This window comes from Xenopus laevis, chromosome 3L, assembly GCF_017654675.1.
Source record: "Xenopus laevis strain J_2021 chromosome 3L, Xenopus_laevis_v10.1, whole genome shotgun sequence".
Lineage (NCBI taxonomy): Eukaryota > Metazoa > Chordata > Amphibia > Anura > Pipidae > Xenopus > Xenopus laevis.
In genome coordinates this window covers 96,168,077-96,186,850 of record NC_054375.1, presented here as the reverse complement: position 1 = coordinate 96,186,850, position 18,774 = coordinate 96,168,077, and the positions used below count along the sequence as shown (strand labels likewise).

General features: G+C 38.3%; 1 protein-coding gene across 1 annotated transcript in view; it reads right to left on the bottom strand.

Moving 5' to 3' along the window:
- Nucleotides 1-18,774, bottom strand: part of pstpip1.L (proline-serine-threonine phosphatase interacting protein 1 L homeolog) — a 33,587-nt gene that overhangs the window by 6,620 nt on the left and 8,193 nt on the right. The window contains exons 2-12 of the mRNA XM_018252860.2: nucleotides 10,530-10,630; nucleotides 10,359-10,433; nucleotides 7,583-7,617; nucleotides 7,390-7,496; nucleotides 6,970-7,032; nucleotides 6,752-6,850; nucleotides 3,173-3,218; nucleotides 2,299-2,378; nucleotides 2,115-2,213; nucleotides 1,455-1,551; nucleotides 1,014-1,089 (exon numbers count right to left, since the gene is read on the bottom strand). Of these exons, the coding sequence (XP_018108349.1) occupies nucleotides 1,014-1,089; nucleotides 1,455-1,551; nucleotides 2,115-2,213; nucleotides 2,299-2,378; nucleotides 3,173-3,218; nucleotides 6,752-6,850; nucleotides 6,970-7,032; nucleotides 7,390-7,496; nucleotides 7,583-7,617; nucleotides 10,359-10,433; nucleotides 10,530-10,630 (878 nt within the window). The remainder of the gene's footprint in view (nucleotides 1-1,013; nucleotides 1,090-1,454; nucleotides 1,552-2,114; nucleotides 2,214-2,298; nucleotides 2,379-3,172; nucleotides 3,219-6,751; nucleotides 6,851-6,969; nucleotides 7,033-7,389; nucleotides 7,497-7,582; nucleotides 7,618-10,358; nucleotides 10,434-10,529; nucleotides 10,631-18,774) is intronic.

Sequence of the window (18,774 nt, the reverse complement as noted above, 5' to 3'; positions counted from 1 at the left end):
TTTTAGGCCTGAATTTGCCCAAAATCAGCTGTTATTGCTAGAAGTTCTGTCAGTGAATTTTGTGTGTCACCCAAATACACTAAGGTATCGTCCGCATACATTTGTACCTTTTCTTCTCTATTCTCCAACTGCTGGCCAACAATAAAGGGATTTTGCTTAATTGCCAAGCTTAGAGGTTCAATGGCCATGGCAAACAACAAGGGGGACAAAGGGCAACCCTGACGAGTACCCCTTGCTAGAGCAAAGTTTTCAGTTTGTGAGGCATTGAGTCTTAGGGACGCCACCGGAGCTGTGTATAGAAGTTGGGTTAGTAATGTAAATTGAGGGCCTACACCAAAGGCTTTAAGAACTCTCCATAGATACGCCCATTCAACTGTATCAAATGCTTTGGCTATGTCCAAAGCTGCAACTGCTCTCTGACCCTTATTACAGTGATCCAAAGATAAGCTGAGCATTAGTCTTCTAATATTGTGTGCGGTGGTTTTTTGAGGGATGAAGCCAGTTTGGGTAAAAGTACAATTATTGCCTCATACATTGAGGCGGGAAGCCTTTGGTTGTTGAGGGAGTTGTTAAAAGTTTCTAAAAGTTTTGGCACTAGCAAAGGGGCATGTTTTTTGTAAAATTCAATTGGAATGCCATCAGATCCCGCTGCTTTACCAGAGGGAAAAGAGTCGATTGCCTCCTGAATTTCAATTATTGACAAGGGCTGATCTAAGAACTGTTTAAATTCTACTTCTTCCACATTTACCTACAACCATTCCCAGTACTGACCAGGGATATTTTGAGGTTACTCTCGACACTCTCCTCACTCACACTTGAAAAAAGTGGGGGGGCAGTGCTATTGCAGACAGCACAATTGCAAAACTAAACAGGCAGCTTTTTGCCACCCCTAGTAAAATGCCACTTCGGGTAAGGTATTCATGTTGCCTCTGATACTGACTGTAGCAGTTTTCTTTTCCAGACCACACTGAATTCTTTATCCTATAAAGTAAACAGAGTTCTCTACATTTTACCTTTTCATCATCTTGGCACTTCCTCCTTGCATATTGGGGCCAATACCATTGCAGTAACCCTCATAAAGCACAGGTTCTATACACAAGAAAAAAGAAAAACAACGCTTAAGAAAAGATTATATAGGAAACATTACATTACATTATATTGTAATACTCATAGTAACCTGATTTAAATGGGTTATATCCCTAAAACACACACATGACTGTCAGTGGCATAACGATGCTGTTGGCAACATTTTTGCTTTCATTATTCTCCTGCTGCTGACTGCTTAACATTTTTGGTAATTGTGGTAATCATTTAGCTTTAATAATGTTTTAAGCTGCTGCAATCCTATTAAGACATGTATCAAGAGGCTCAGTGGTATTGCATAAGCTTAAGGATGCCAATTGCTGGGGGTTAAATTAAGATGTATTCAAAAACAAGCAATTTCCAGCATGTACCTGGCGGAACTGTTCCTGTAGTTTTACTCTGTATGAAAAGGTCAAGTTCTGCAGTCACATCGCATTGCTCCAGGGCCTGTCTGACCTCCTCCATCATCTAGGAATATAGGACATCAGTTAGAGCAGCAGTATTAGAAAATGCCTAAGGCAGAAATAATGTTGGTAGAGTCTGTAGAAGTACAAAAACTGGATGCCCTAGGGCAGTGATCCCCAACCAGTAGCTTGTGAGCAACATATTGCTCTCCAACCCCTTGGATATTGCTCCCAGTGGCCTCAAAGCAGGTGATTAATTTTGAATTCCTGACTTGGAGGCAAGTTTTGGTTGTACAAGAACTAGGTGCACTGCCAAACAGAGCCTCAATGTAGATTGACAATCCACAAAGGGACTACCAAATGGCCAATCACATCACTTATTTGGCACCCCAAGAACATTTTTCATGCTTGTGTTGCTCCCCAACTCCTTTTTCATCTGAATGTTGCTCATGGGTTCAAAAGGTTGGGGATCCCTGCCCTAGGATGTTACTGTCAGTAGTAAGTGCTGAGGAAAATAAGAAAAATCTCTTGTAGTAATGAAGAGTAAAATAAAACACTCCAAGTGTCTGCACCTGCAAGGACATGGAGAATCTGTGATCATGTACATTGTGATCCCTGTCAGATTACCTCGTCATCATGAACACACTGGCCTGAGAAATGGTTACACTGAACCCAGAGGGAATTGCGCAGAATGCTGATTCTGTCTGTCTCTTGCAACTGAAATGCCTGTAGAAGAGAACAGGAGGTAGATACAAAACAAGCATTTTGCACTGCACACTCCACCCCAAAGGCATCAGTACTATAAGGGTACCTCGCATGTGTTACTGTGCTCTGTCTCCCACTCAATGCGAGCTTTCTCCAGAAGATCTATATTGTTCTTATATAGCAGATCTACAATACACAAATACATGTATTACTGAAGAACAAAACCAAATTTTAAAGTGTTGGATATAATGGGGCATGAGCACTAAGTAGAGGCAGTTCCACTGCTATTTACATAGCATCTTATTTACTATAAACATGCAACATTTAGGGGGTTATGTATCAAAGGTCAAATTGTGTTTTTCCTGAAAAATTCAAGGGTAGTTTCAGTAAAAACTAAATTTTTTTGGCAGAAACCCTAAAAATTAATATGGCCAGAAATTACATATGTATATAGATAGATAGACAAACAGACAGATAGATAGATAAACAGGCAGACAGACAATAGATCAATGACAGATAGATAGATAGATAGATAGATAGATAGATAGACAGACAGACAGACAGACAGATAGATGATAGATAGATGATCGATAGATAGATAGATAGATAGATAGATAGATAGATAGATAATTGATTGATAGATAGATAGATAGATAGATAGATAGATAGATAGATAGATAGACGATAGATAGATAGATAGATAGATAGATAGATAGATAGATAGACGATAGATAGACGATAGATAGACAATAGATAGATAGATAGATAGATAGATAGATAGATAGATAGATAGATAGATGGATAGATGGATAGATAGATGATAGATAGATAGATAGATAGATAGATTCAAGTGACTGCACTAACAGGAATTTGCACAAATGTGTAATGCAAGAATATAGTGAGGTTCAACTTCCTGCAAGGAACTTTCTTCAGGGTGATGAAACCCTGATGTTTGTGTGTGGGGGGGGGGGGGATTGTACCTGATTCTTCTGCTGCCTCTCTACAATGCTTTGCTTTGTTCTGGCTCTGAAAAGAAAGAGAGTGTTAGGGCTAGTCCACACAAGGAGATTCGGGGAGATTTTGTCGCCTCGTCTTTTGAGCGAGTATCGTGTTAATGCACATGTGCCAATGCGTTTTGTATAGTTGCCCGAAATTGCCTCATTGAGGCAACTTCGGGCGACTATAGAAAACGCATCGCTGCATGTGCATTAGCACAGGCGACTTTTCATTGTAGCCTATGGTGAAAAACGCTGAGGCAGTTCAGGGAATAGTCGCTCAAAAGACGAGGCGATTAGTCGCCAGGCGACAAAATCTCCTCATGTGGCCTTACCTTACACACAACCAAGTGATTTTGTACATGAATAGATGCAATGCATACATACTGTATATATTTTGAACTCATTGACAGAAAAATAAGTCACCATCCTTGGCACCTACAGAAAGGTCTTCCAAAATTTCAGAAATTTTACCTGTGCCACATGCAAGTTTAGTAAGATAGTGGGAGCTGCAGGAGCTAAATGCGTGGCTAAAGTCTTGGTGTAGGAAGGAAGGGTTTTGGTTCCTAGAGCACTTTTTTTTTTCCTTGTGGTACAACCTCTATAGTTATAGTAGACAAATTGCACCTCAATGGAAGGGGGTCCACTTTGCAAGGGGAAAGAATGGCTAAGAGGTTGGAGGAGTGTTTAAACTAGGTAAGGGCAGGGCCAGAACTAGGGGTAAGCAGAAGAGGGGTCAGGCACATACCTCTTCTGATGCCATCCCCTATTTCAGACCCTTTGGTCCTTAACCTGCAGCAGTTCTGAATAGCAAGTGTAAACTTTGCCGCTTCCATTCTTCGGCGCATGCGCACTTGTGGGTCCTCTGCTCTTTCGCACACGCGCACTTATGCTGCCTCGGCTCTTCCGCACATGTGCACTCATCATTGGCTCAAACGGTGGGGCGGCAAGGTAGTCGGCTGGGTTGCCTAGGGCGCCAGGCACTGGGTAAAGTGGTGGGTGAAAGAATTATGCGGAAACTAGGGTAGACTGTTCAGTGGGATTAGTAAGGGGTCATGGGCAGGCCCGTATTTGGGGAAAGGCCACCAAGGCCCGGGCCTAGGGCGGCAGGATTTTAGGGGGGTGGCATGCTGCCCAACCGCACCCACATTGTTTCAAAAACACTGGGGATGTGCTGGAGATACAATCATTTTTTAAATTTCCCATGCGCCAATCCCCATTGCTCCAGTCCAGATGATGAAAATTTGCACAAATAAAGGGGAGGGGACAGGGGCGAAGAACGGCAGTGGGCCTAGGGTTGCCCACTATGCAACTTTGGCCCTGGTCATGGGGCGGAGTGTGTGGGGGGGTATACAGTTTAAATAGGGTGTTTGTATGTAAAGCCTGAATTAAAGCCAGGCACTAAAGAAATAACCATGGATGGCACTGAGGAGGGTGTGGAATCCCTCTAGGTAGAGATTTCAATTGGGCAAAAGGTTACAAAGATAATTATCATTGGTGTATGCTATAAACCACCTCCTATAAGTAACGAGAATTATATAAGGAAAAAAGATGCAAAGGGACATGATTACACTTTAAAGTACATTAGAGGACATTATAGCCAAATAGCAGAAGATCTTTTTTGGCATAAAGTGGATCACCGTACCAGAGGCCACCCCTTCAGGCTAGAGGAAAAGAACTTTCATTTGAAGCAACGTAGGTGGTTCTTCACAGTGAGGACAGTGAGGTTGTGGAATGCACTGCTGGGTGATGTTGTGATGGCTGAATCTGTTAATGTTTTTAAAGGAGAACTAAACCCTAAAAATGAATATGGTTAAACATGCCATATTTTTATCTGAACTTATTGTATCATCCTAGAGTTTCAGGTGGGGGGGGGGGGGCGGCGCTGCCACTGGATACATGCCCAAATGTATAAGTGGAGGAGCTCTAAATAAGGAATAAGTATAACTGAAAGCTTACCAGAGCCATTTGTTAGTTTGGGCAGGCCTAGAGGGCACAATTGGTGCTTGTTTTTATCTATTTGTACCGTCTGTATTTAATTGTAACAACAGGAGACTAATTCCTTCATCATGTTTTATTTTGTTTTACAAGGTGTACAGACATTTAATAGTTTATATTATTTGAAACTAAATATAAAGCCCAGAAGGAAATCTAAATAGACATTTCACTTAAAATCAACACATTGCAAACACAACGGTGACATCAAGTGGTGAGAATATAAAATGATCTTTGTTACATACTGTAGTTTTGTAGTTTATGTAATTTTTTTTATAGCCATAATAATGTCATTTTGGCTCCCATTTTACCTGAAAACAAATGTATTTAAATATGAAAATGTCATTTACATTAGGGACCAAAATATTGGATGCACTATAATATAAAATACAAAAAAAGCATATTTTTTAATTTGCATTTATGGTAGTGCTGGTCCATTGCGCTTCTGAAATGCTTGAATAATGCAAAAGAGAATGCAAGAAGACACCCACTCCCACCCATATGCCACAATTCCTGTATACAGCATCCAAAAAACATTTTAGTGGAGGCAGGTGCATTGTGGGCAGACAGCTCTGCAACTATTTTTTGCAGTTTAGCACCATGAAACTGTAAATGATCACTAAAAATGACACAGTGTACATAAGTATACATGTCATTCAAGGGGAATTTACTTTGTAGTTCCGCAGGCACATTGAGAGAGTACTTGTAATCCAAGCTAGTTTTCTTTGTCCTCAGAATAATTGCCACAATGTAACTACATCTTTCAGCCTGCCACACCCCAAGTAAAGGTTTTCTGCTGGGATGAAGAAAATTATAAAATGTTTTACATGATAAACAGTAAAAGATATTCCTCAAATCTAGAAGAGAGGCTCTGAGATTGAATGGCTTTGGTCTTAAACACTATTTATGATCATCACGCAGCATGCTGCTAGACAAATCATCTGGTAATAGGGCCAAGCAAGGCAACCATAGTGATATTATAAGAGAATATTATTATTGTCATTGTGTTGTATTTTAAGAGATATCATTAATACAAGGTGGTGGGTAAGGGCTAGAAGGGACCAGTGAGACTATGACAACAAAATTCATACAGACAAAGATAGGAAGTCCCCAGCAATTACTTATAATAATACACCAAGACATTAGCATATTAATTAGTAGTGTTTACAAAGTAAAGATATAGGCTTGAAGCTGATGCAATGTTTTACTTACATGTAGGACTGCCATCAGAGGGATACAGTGAGTATTTCAGGCACAGGCCTTATGGAAGAGGATGCATATGAGTTGTAAAAGTGTGTTGTTTTTGAGTTGCTATGGGGCAGGGCTTGCATGTATGTGGGGTTTGGGAAGATCTTTTGTGTGTGTTTTGGCATAACTTGGCATGGCCAATCAATCCAAGAGTGTGGTAATGTATGCATTGGGCATTTTTTATTTGGGCCCCATTCTACTTGTGGGTAGGGTTGACTATGGGGCACCCATGGGGGAGAGTAGTATGGGGTCACATGATCACTGATGGTGGCCATGCTTAAATGTGAAGGGCCTGATGATAAATATTCCTTGCTTTATTACCTTTTCTATTTGCTTTGGATTTCCTAACGATACCAGCCGTTCATGGTTCTGCTCAGCTTCCTCTGCTTCTCGACACCTCTGCTCATAGCTCTTTTTTGACTTAACAGAAAAAAGGAAATACAATGAATTCTCATATTAGAAAAATCAGACATACAAAGCTAAGAAAGTACATAAAAGACAATAGGAGTAAAAATAAAAATATGCAAGGCAACACTTACATCCATTGTTTTCTTATACAAGGACACTTTATTCCTTTGTAGGCGTTCCATTGCATTCTCATACTGTTGGAGAAAATGAAATTGCCTTATAAATCTCTAAATAAGCAGTATGATGTTTCTGGGGTACAAGTTATGGTACCGATAGTTTCAGCATAGTCCACTGTAGTTTTGTGAGGTATCTCGGTGGGACTATTGGATGTAATAACATTTGGCACTCCCCAGTTATTGAACTTTTCCAGTTATTAACTAGATTTGCTCTGTGTGGGCAAAAGAACAAACTGTGTCTGCCTGGGTGCAATATTTAGTAACTTTCCCCAAAGCTTTAAGTGGGTACAGCCCTGATATGCAATCTGCGCCTTTTCAATCAGTTAACAATCATACTCTCTCTTCAATGCACACACTATGGACAATATTTCTCACCTTTTTTCTTACTTCTTTCTGTCGTTCTCTGAACTCCTCTAAACTTCGTATTTCTTCTCTGAGTGTCAATGCCAGCTGGATGTGAGAATTACCTATATTTTCAATATCTAGTGAAGGAATAAACTATTTTATAGATACAAATGAAAAAGTAGAAATACATATAAACAATTTAAGAGCCATGATTAGTACTCACGTGTTTTCAGTGTTTCAAAAGACTCCCGTAACTTGCTAGAATAAAGATACAAATATATTCTTTAATTACATTGTCCCTCGATGCCCACATGACATGAGGTTATTACACCTACTGTAAAAATAAGGCAGGTCTATGCTGAAATGTAATTTGTCTTGTTCATTTTAAACCAAAAAGAAATCAGTTAAAGGAATGCATGTGTAGCTCAAACATAAGATTTCTGCACTTACTCTTGCTATTCTGTCGAATCAAGAGATTCTCTTCCAGGGGCCTACATGTACTGAATAACCCACCCACAACCACAGATTCTGAACACATTTTTATGTGTATATATACTGCTTTTTCATAAGAATTTGAACTTGCATTTGTAGCACCCAGGTAAAAACGGAGTGGTTCAAGAACATAACATGCTGTTCAAAAATACAACGTTGCATCCATTTAAATGCTATTTACAGTATGTCAATACATACTACTTCGTATTTGAGCAGTGCACCAAATTTAGGGTTCACATTGGTAAATCACTTGCAAGTTGCAGCCTGCAATCATACTATAACTAGGAAATAATGCAGCATTTTAACAGCATTTGTGCCTTGCACTTGCTTTATCAGTGATTCTTAATGAGTGTTAGAGCCGTACTGGAACTACTGGATCGTCATAATTAGCTATACTGTACATTCTTTTCTCATGTATCTTCCTGTTGATAATCCATTAAACAGATAGATTTAGATATACAAGACTAGAATGGCTCTATACATCAGACTCTAAACATCATCTTTGTTGGAGTAATGTATGAACTTGATGTAAGACTGTGTAGGCCATCAGAGTATTGAACACACAGTTAATTCTGATAATTTATGCGTATGCCTGGTCTTCTGAGCTGTCAACCACAAAACGTGAAGTGTAGTCTTTAGTACAGCTGCAGGGTTGTTAAGATCTCTACTTCCTGTAACTGCTCTCAACTTTACTCATTATTACGCACCCTCTACATGTAGTCCAAATTACTTTGATCTTTGCACACCAATAAATTTTCGCAGGGTGTATCCAATCCCAGGCCGATTCCAAGCCAACTGGAACAACTTCTTTAGGAAAGGGAAATGAAGCACACCATTACTTTCCGCTCTTGCCTTTAAAGCATTTATTGCAGCAGAAAAGTGGCAGTTTTCTGCTGCAATACATTTTTTAAAGGCAAGAGCCGAAAATAATGGTGTGCTTCATTTCCCTTTCCTAAAGAAGTTGAAACTCTCTATATGTACTCAAGTGAAACAGCTTCAAATCAAGCCACTAAACAAATAATAGCCCAAACCCTGCTACCAAACATCTACATTCTATACATATTATTTTATATGAAGCAAATACCATATTCAACTAGAATGTGCTTAAGGAGTGTACAAAAGGGATGTACATATACAAACTTGTGACACTAAGAAAAAAACAGTTTCAGTGAGGGCAGAGAAAAGTAATCCTACAGGTCTTCGGGTGCTTGCAGATATTTCTCTTTGCAGATTTGAGGCTGTTTAACAGACCTGTGGTTTCCAAATTGTGGACCTAGGCTATTGGGGCCCAAAGCAGTGGATAACCAGACCCAGCCAGAATGGAGGGCACTGAAAAATGTAACCTTTTAATATATTTCTACCATTATTATGAGCTAAAGGGATGCCTGAGGTAATACTGGATAGTGAGGGAGGCCTCAAACCAAAACAATTTGAAAACCTCTGTACTTAAGTCAAAAACATTTTTTCCAGTTGCATAGGGGTTTATACCCTAACATTACTATGAGTTGCCCCTAGTCCATAGCAAACAATTAAACATATGCTTTTATTATTCTAGTTCAGTGATCCCCAACCAGTAGCTCATGAGCAACATGTTGCTCTCCAATCCCTTGGATGTTGCTCCCAGTTGCCTCAAAAGGTGTTTATTTTTTAATTCCAGACTTGGAGGCAAGTGTTGGTTGTATAAAACCAGGTGCACTGTCAAACAGAACCTCAATGTAGGTTGACAATCCACATAATGGCCAATCACAGCTCTTCTTTGGCACCTCAAGAACATTTTTCATGCTAGTGTTGCTCCCCAACTCCTCTTACTTCTGATTGTCGCTCACGGGTTCAAAAGGTTGGGGATCCCTGTTCTAATTGAAGCTCGTTGCTAAACTGCTGTGGGTTCCTGTACCAGGGACAACTCTCTCTAGGCATCAGACAGAATATAACTTCTGTGAAATTCAAAATTTGCATGTGCACGTTTCACTTCAATTCAGTCTACAGTTATTTATCTGAAGCTGTGCCACTGGGTGTTATAGTTATCCCAGTGTCAAAAACATCATGGCCGAGTATAGGCATTTTAAAACCTTCCTTACATATTTGCAAAGGGAAATTTAATCTGCAGTCTTAAATAGCCTTTTCAAAACAGGAATGGGGAAATTCAGATATTTATATATATATATATATATAAACTGAAAGAGAAGATCATTTATCTGTATACCAGTGAGCACGTTTCCTGTTTTTTTTGTGTACAGGCTGCCTTCTGTGATATTCCCTAAAACCTTACTACAGCTTCTATGCTGTAAAAAGAGATTTATTAAGCAGTAAAGTAATACATTTGGGTTGTACCCACTTAGCATGCAGAGATAAAATTAAATATCCATCAATTCCACAGCATTCAGAAGAGTCAGACTACCATGAATATTTAAACTGCCTGTTAATTGTTAGGCAACAATTACTGTTTAACATATATGACAATGTTCAAGTTTGAGAAAACAGAAAAACATTTTTAAGATTGCTCTTACTTGATCTCTGTTTGTCCGCCTGCTTTTTTTGCAATTTGAACCAATTCCTTCCCATACTTCTCTTCTGCTTGTGCTCTGTTTAAGAAGAAGAAAAAGCAAGGACAAGAAATAGATACACAGATACACATTTTTTTTTACTATTTTTGTACTAATTTAATATGTTATTCTTACCGTAGCTTCAGAAGATCCTCCACATCTTTGCACATTTTCCTTCCATCAAGCAATCGTTGTAGTATGATTTCATATCCCGTATTCAGTGTGATGTCTGTGCACTAAATGCAGAAAGGGCTGCTTAATCTTAATCAGGTCAGAAAGGAACTGCACCTGCTTCATCATGCAGGCACCATAAGCAATTATCTCTCTATACTGTTCCCTAGTAGTTATGCCAATACTGGCACTGACTAATGGAAACATGAAACAGCTAAAATCATATCATACACTGGGCATGTGCATACATTTATTAACCTTCTTGCTAACAGACTTCTGTGAGCTGGTCTTCCTTTCAAATTCACCATTTTCCCAATCTATTATAATGCTATTAACATACTTAAACAACTTGGTAATCACAACATGATTGTTAACGGTTAATATATATATTAATATTGCTAGGAAAACCAGCACGACCGGGATTGTGATTAAAAACCGTGTCTCAAGCATGAACAGGTCATGCTGGTTCCTAACAGTATGTATACAGTTATACCGTGCACCTGGGGCAGTTTTTTTAAGCAGTGTGCCTTACGCGTTCCTTAAGTATCTTCGGATACGAAACGCATATTGTTTTAGCTGTTTGGAATAAAGGCTTTTAAAACTACATTGGCTGGCTCCTGGAGTGCATGCTTCTTCACAGATTGTAGTTAGTTAGCCAAAAATGTAATCTATAAAGGCTGGAGTGATCGGATGTCTAACATAACAGAATAGAACACAACTTCCTGCTTTTCAGCTCTCTAACTTAGTCAGCGACTTGAATGCTTCTTGCATTCACTGTGCAACATTGGTACTAGAATATGAGCTACCTTTTTCCAAATATTAATGTTACAGATCATGTTCAAATAATTTAGAGAAGGTATCATTGTGAACAAGTAATAGCTGGTGATAGGGTTACAATTCATGTGAGTCAACTAGAGCTACGTAGCAAAGCAGCACTAAGCTCCACTGTGCAGGGCAAGAACTTAGTCACCATTACAAGTTAAAGGGAACAAATAGGGTAACGGCTGTGAGTACTGCAAGTATATAAACCAGAGTTTTCAGTTGGAGTCCCTTTTTGGTGTCAACAGTGTTATAAAGACCTCCTTAGCTCAAGATGTGTTTATAGGTAAATTAAAAACTCCCTGTCATTAATTAAGTGCAGTAAGGCTTATCTTGCATTATACTGTCTAGTAATTTTTTTAGGGTAGGGGCACACTGGGCGAGGGAGGGAAGGCGTTTGGGGGAGATTGATCGCCGCAATGACAAGGCGATTAGTTGCCAGGCGACTAAATCTCCCCAAATCGACCAGTGTGCCCCTACCATTAGGTTCCTTTGGATTTCTATTTGGGGTACCATGGATGGAGTTAACTAACTATTTTTATTCTCCCCATGCCTCCTTTTTTGATTCTCTTACCATAATTACATATGGTGAAATGAGACCTAGGAATTGAAGAAATATGAGTGAGGTCAGTGTCTGGAGTTGCTAGCTCTATCTTTGCCATCCTTTTCAGGGATGTAATAGGAGAAAACAGACTATGCAACTGGAGGAATGGAAGGGCCCTGACTGGTAAGTAGTAGTTTAGAAAAAATAAAAATTAATTCTCTGTGGGACCCAGTAACATCAAGGAGATTATTTACTAAAACTAAAATTAATCAGATTTTTTTAAATTGAACAAAGTTGACCAAACTCTCTTACACAAATTGAACTCATTTATCAATAATTTTCCTCGAAAAAGTTGGCGTTGAAGAAACATTGCAACAAAATTGAGTGTCAATTTGTATAGTACTATTGGGACTCCGAAAACTCGACTTTACCGAATTGTCGCTGCCAAAACTTGACTTTATCAGATTATCAAACAAAAACCCTGACTTTTTGGATTATCCAGCACAGATCACAATGTCAAGAAACATCTTCAGGGACATCTGCCATTGACTTCTACATGACCTTGACAGGTTTGAGATGGAGTATTTTTGGATTCCTATTTTTAGCAGCTTTGAGGTATAATAAATCCTAAAAATGCTAGTATGCTAGTTTTTTCCCTCTAAAAATGTTCTCCTTTAAATACTTACCCAGATAAATTCAAGGTTTCATAAATGGGCCCCGCGTTATGCCACAGACCTTCTGATAAATCTATTTTGCTCATTTGTCCATATGTCATACTAGAGAGAAAGTCTACAGATCTGTGATTGTGCTGCCACACACAAAAAAAAAAACACATCCTTATGTTGGTCTGACTCATAATGGCACTGCAACAACAGGAAAAACATGAAACATACAGATTGCGGAATTTAAAAATCAGCACTGATGGGAACATAAGATTGTGAGCCCAACCTAAGCAAGTGTTGAAGTGATAACAATTATTACTTCTGCACCCTTCTGTCAATGTTGGAACTGCCTCTTTATAAAGCTTGAAATTTTTTAAGTCAAACAATATATATAAAATAACATTTGGTTGAAATGAATGGCAATGTTTTTTGTACATTATTATTGTATATTTGGTTGTAGTAGATGTTAACATTCTGTATCTTGGAGAAGTAATGGAATATTCTTGGAGTTGTTACAAACTTTTATGAAAATGAAAGATATCTGCTAAGTTATTATCCTGTAATTATTTAGCGCATAACAATCATATTGGGTTTATTAAAGGTTTAAATGTGTACTACATCAAAACCTTATCAAGAAAAGCCCCGGTCCCAAGCATTCTGGATAATATATATATTTATCCTGTATGTGTACAAGTACAAGTTATAATGCCATTGGTTTTAATTTAATCTGAGTCCTTGTACCATCGTTCACTTTTTTGTTTCTGCTTTTACACATAAAATTGGAACTATGAGTGGTTCATTAATCCCACTTTTCGAGTTGTGGTTTTACATCTTAGTAAACTGGTTAGAATGTGTGTAACTGACAGAGCTTGACTGGGCTGTACAAAAGAAACCACACAAGGCTGTAGAGATGGAAAAATACTGTCTTAAATTATAGTTTTAAATGTTAAATTATAAAACAAACATTAAATAGTATTTTTCATGTCTGTTTTTGCGGCTTTAGCTAAAAGAAGCAATGGCATAAGGGAAAAAAAGCTATATTCACTGAACTTTGTACATTTATACCAACCCAATTCCTCCAATCCAATACCTTTGTGTTAGTATGGACTTTACGTTGTTCTGTATAACTACCTTCAAAACTAAACACATGCTTAAGTGTGCTGCTCTGGTCCTTCATATAAAATGCATTCTACTCACCACCATAAACATATGGTAGAACTATTTTCTTAAAGGGGAACTATTGCGAAAATGTAATATTCGCTTCAGCATACTGAAATAAGAAACTTTCTAAATACAATCAATTAAATATTCTGCATTGTTTCTGAAATAATCAAGTTTATCTTACCTATTCCTCTCTCAGCATCCGTTTCTCCTCATGACTTCATTCAAGATTTGGGTGTCAGATGAATGATCCAATATATATTATAGAGGGGCTTCTTTTGCCTAGAAGATGTATTAGAGCTCCCTCTATTGAAATCACCAGACATTGGGACTCATTTATCAACACTGGGCAAATTAGCCCATGGGCAGTTACCTATAGCAACCAATCAGTGATTAGCTTTTTAAAGCCAGTTGCAAGTAGAACAATCAATGCAGCAATCTGATTGGTTGGCATGGGTTACTGCCCATGGGCAAATTTGCCCAGTGTTGATAAATGACCCCCATTATCTCTCTCTACATGCAAGATTTGTTCAAAAGTCAGTTATTTTGCTAGATAGATAGATTGTTTGTACTGGAATTAGTTATTTGAGTGAGCGCTAATACACCTGCTTGGAAAGGAAGCCCCCTATAAGATATATTTGATCATTCATCACACCCAACTCCTGCATGAAGAGAGAATGAAGAGAAAGCTGTTGAGAGCGGAATAGTGAATATAAACTTGATTATTTCAGAAACAATGCAGTATATTTAATTAAGTAAGCAATGCCATTTAGAAGACAATAAATGCACAACAGAATAACATGACAAATAGCAACAACACATTTAACATATACAGCATTGCATATATACAACCATGTTGTAGGATCAAATCATAAATACACTGACTTTTCAGCAGGATTTGTAAGGAGGTGGCCTTTCTCCTCTTAAAGGAACAATTTAGTGTAAAATATAGCCTGTCCAAATTAAAAATGTTTCTAATATAGTTAGTTAGCCAAAAATGTAATGTATAAAGGCTGGAGTGTCTGGATGTGTAACATAATAGCCAGAACACTACTTCCTGCTTTTCAGCTCTCTTGGTTTCCACTGACTGGCTACCCTGGTGACCAACCAATCATTGACTTGGGGGGGGGCACATGGGTCATAACTGTTGCTTTTGAACAACTACAAACTCACCGACCAGTTATGTCCCATGTGGCTCCCCCTTCAAGTCGCTGATTAACTCAGAGTTAGAGAGCTGAAAAGCAGGAAGTTGGATTCTGGCTATTATATTAGACATCCAGTCACTCCAGCCTTTATACATTTTTGCCTAACTAACTATATTAGAAACATTTTTTACTTTGCACAGCCTATCTATTTATCCAGTTTTTAGTTTTACACTGAACTGTTCTTTAAAGTTTGCAAACTGCCTCTATGTTATAAGAATCATCCGTGTAGGCACAGCAACAAAGCAAAAGCCATCCTGACGAGTAGTGGGATCAAAACTAAGTGATGTTGTATAGGTTATTTCTTTAACTGATAATGTCAAATGGGGAATTTCCATCACCTTTTACAACATCCCTTTTGCTTGCAGGTGAGCTGGTACTTTGAAATAAGAATTTGAAACTCCTTGGGGGCCATCTATAAAGTCACGCAGCGCATATTTTTTCACAAATGGTTGTATTGCCCATGTTTTTTCCTGAACGGTAATATATTGCACTGCTCTGCCTGTCTTTCCGTTTTTGTGAATACATTTTCGCAAATGGCGCAAATGGGACGGGAGTTTGCCCGAGTGCAGTCAATGTGCGAGGTTCTTGTGCGCGAAAATAGCATTGACAGTAACTTCTCCGCTGTGCAGAGTGTGCGCATAAATATTCGCAATTTGCGATTTTTGACATATTTAAAAAGCTCTTTAGACATTCGCAGTGTGAAAAAAAAATTTGCAATTCTGTTTGCACCATACTTATTCAGCTTTATAAATATAACCATGCGCAGAACAAATATATTCACTTTGCAAACCAATCTGCCTTGCTCGAAGTTTATAAATGACCCCCCTTGGCTTCTATATACTAGAAGGCTGTAAGTAATATGGTAGTACAGGTATGGGATCCGTCATCCGGAAAACCACTATCCAGAAAGTTCCGAATTACGGAAAGTCCATTTCCCGTAGACTCCATTATAATCAAATATTACAATTTTTTTGCCATGGTTTCCTTTTTCTCTGTAACAATAAAACAGTAGCTTGTACTTGATCCCAAAGATATCCCAAATAAGATATAATTAATCCTTATTGGAAGCAAAAGCAGCCTATTGGGTTTATTTAATGTTTATATGATTTTCTAGTAGACTTAAGGTGCGAAGATCCAAATTACAGAAAGATCTGTTATCTGGGAAAACTCCAGGTCCCAAGCATTCTGGATTACAGGTCTAACACCATTAGATATCCGCAAATATAATAATATCGAGATGGTACAGAGTGTGGCAGATTAATAGTAAGGTATGAAGTCGCTTTTAAAGTTTTTCAACATTTTAAGTTTTATTTCCACTACCGGAATGTGACTTATGGGGCATAATAATGTAATAAACTATTCTTTACTAGAAAGGTTGTAAAATGTATTTGCCCATAGCACATTTTGTAAGACCGTCTTTAAAGTTCTATATTTTTTATATATATTGCATTTATAGTGAGGGTTTTATTATTTATCAAAATACTCCACAGGCAGACGGCACTTCTGGACAAAATTCTGGACAAAATTTATTTTGGTGACTGCTGCAAACCGCCCAACACGTTTCGGGATTAGATCCCTTAATCATAGGCTAACGCTATTATTTATGTACATTGTAAACTGGTGCACACTATAAAATTCACTGTCCTTTTTTTGCGGGTTTGGAAAATTTTGTGTCTTTTCCAGTGACTGTATGCATACTGTTAATGACTCAGATTCACCATGAATGTAATAACAGGCATAAAGTTTGCGTCAATTATTGCAACTTGTGAACTGGTCGTTTTTAAGTAGCATATCAGTAAATTGTACTTGCTGATTGGCTGCTAATTGCATAATTTTAAAAAAAAACATTTCATGATTGCAAAACACAAAATATTATAGCATTGACTCCGAAAGACGCAAACCCCAAAAGAAAGGATCATAGAGAGTTTGCAATTCATATAAATAGGAATCACAACACTTGGCCTCAATACCACATCCCTCGTGACTTCAATCATCAGCACGCAACATACTGTAACAAATGGCTGAAGCAAGTATTTTGTGCAAAGTGTATGACATGCCGAGTGAGGCAACGTCAATTTAGCCACAGAGATGTTGCAGTATAGAATTTCAGTCACTGCTAAAATAGTAAAGTTAAACTGTAATGTTGCAAGAACTTTAAATCACCTATGTTGGATGCATAAATGCCTCAAATATAAGATGTAACCATATATGCAAACATTCACATGCACTGTGTCCCTTTCCTTTGGCACATGTCATAATTACATACGGTAGATAGTATTAAAAAAGGGACAATAGCAATAACAATTTTAAAGAATGAAGAAGAGATAGCACAACCTCACCTGTACTTCATTCTAAGGGGCAGATTTACTAGAGGGCGAAGTGACTAACGTTAACGAAAATTTGCCAGCGTGACGTCATTTCTTTACTTCGCTGTTTTACTAACAGGTGCAGGCATAACTTTGCATAGCGATGGAGATAGACTCTAGCGGTAATTCGCTCCCTTACGCCTGGCTTAGTTGCGCTCTGGCGAATGGACGTAACTACGCAAATTCACTAAGATGCAGATTTTACTGAACGTTACCTCTTGCGCCAGACTTGCCTTCGCCACCTCAGACCAGGCAAAGTGCAATAGAGTAGATAGGCCTTCCTCAAAAAATAGTTGAAAATTTTTCTACTTTTCATTTTTCAGGGTGATAGGGTGCAAAAGATCGTACATTTTTTCTGGGGTACCCGGCTTCCCCCCTACATTTCCTAACATATGGCACATAAACTATACACTGGGCTCATGTGTTAGGCAATATAATAACTCTATTATATTTTATTAAGGTTTCCCCGGGCTTGTGTAGTGTAATGTATTGGCTGCAACATATATATCCATTGAACTTCCTGCCGTAGGCAACAGTAGCGCAACTTCGATTTGCTTGCCGCAGTAACGCTAGCGCTACTTCACCAGCGTTCGGTGCCCTGGGTGCAACTTCAGATCTACGGGGGAATGTAATAAAAATCGCTAACGGAAAAACTATTCGCAATTCGAAAAGTTATGCCTTTGCGCGAACAAATTTTGCTTTGTGCGAATTTAATATAGCTTTTGCGAGCCCGGAAACAGTTTAGCGACCACTTCTGACAGTGAAAGACCGTTTGCGAATTTTATAGTTTGCGCCAATGCGCAGTCAATGTAATAAAACTTCTTACTGAAAAAGTCGTTATGTTTGCTCCAAAAGATTACGACACTTCTTATGAGTGCGCAATTAAAATTCGCAATGCGCAATTAAAATTCGCAATGCAATAACAGTTTAAGGAACAATATTACATTGCGAGATGTGGTTTTTTAGTCTTATTGGTGCGAATTGTTTTGCTCTTTGCGACTTTTATTACATTCCCCTGCTAGTGAATTAACATTGTCCTGGCGAATCTACACCTGGCGAAGTGTTGCGATGTGAGCTTTAAGTAAGTCCAGATTTTGCCCACCTTACCAGAGAAGCAAATAGTTGTACCTGTAAAAGTTAAACTATTCCCATTGCAAATATGTACTTTGCTAAACAATGGATCTCTTATTTAAGGAAAATGAGACAGTTCTGTATTTTACTGTGATTCCATGGTGGTGTCTGTCCTAAATTTCACACCACCTAATATATTTTTACCATCTTGATTTCCAATTCATCAGATATTTCCTACATTTATTGTGTGCCGCTGTTCTTGCACCAACTTCCTTCTCTAACCCTCCCTGTCATCTAAATAAACCACAAATGGAAGAGCTTCCCTAAAATGCACATGGATAAACAGTTTAAAAAAAAAAAAATTATATATATATATATATA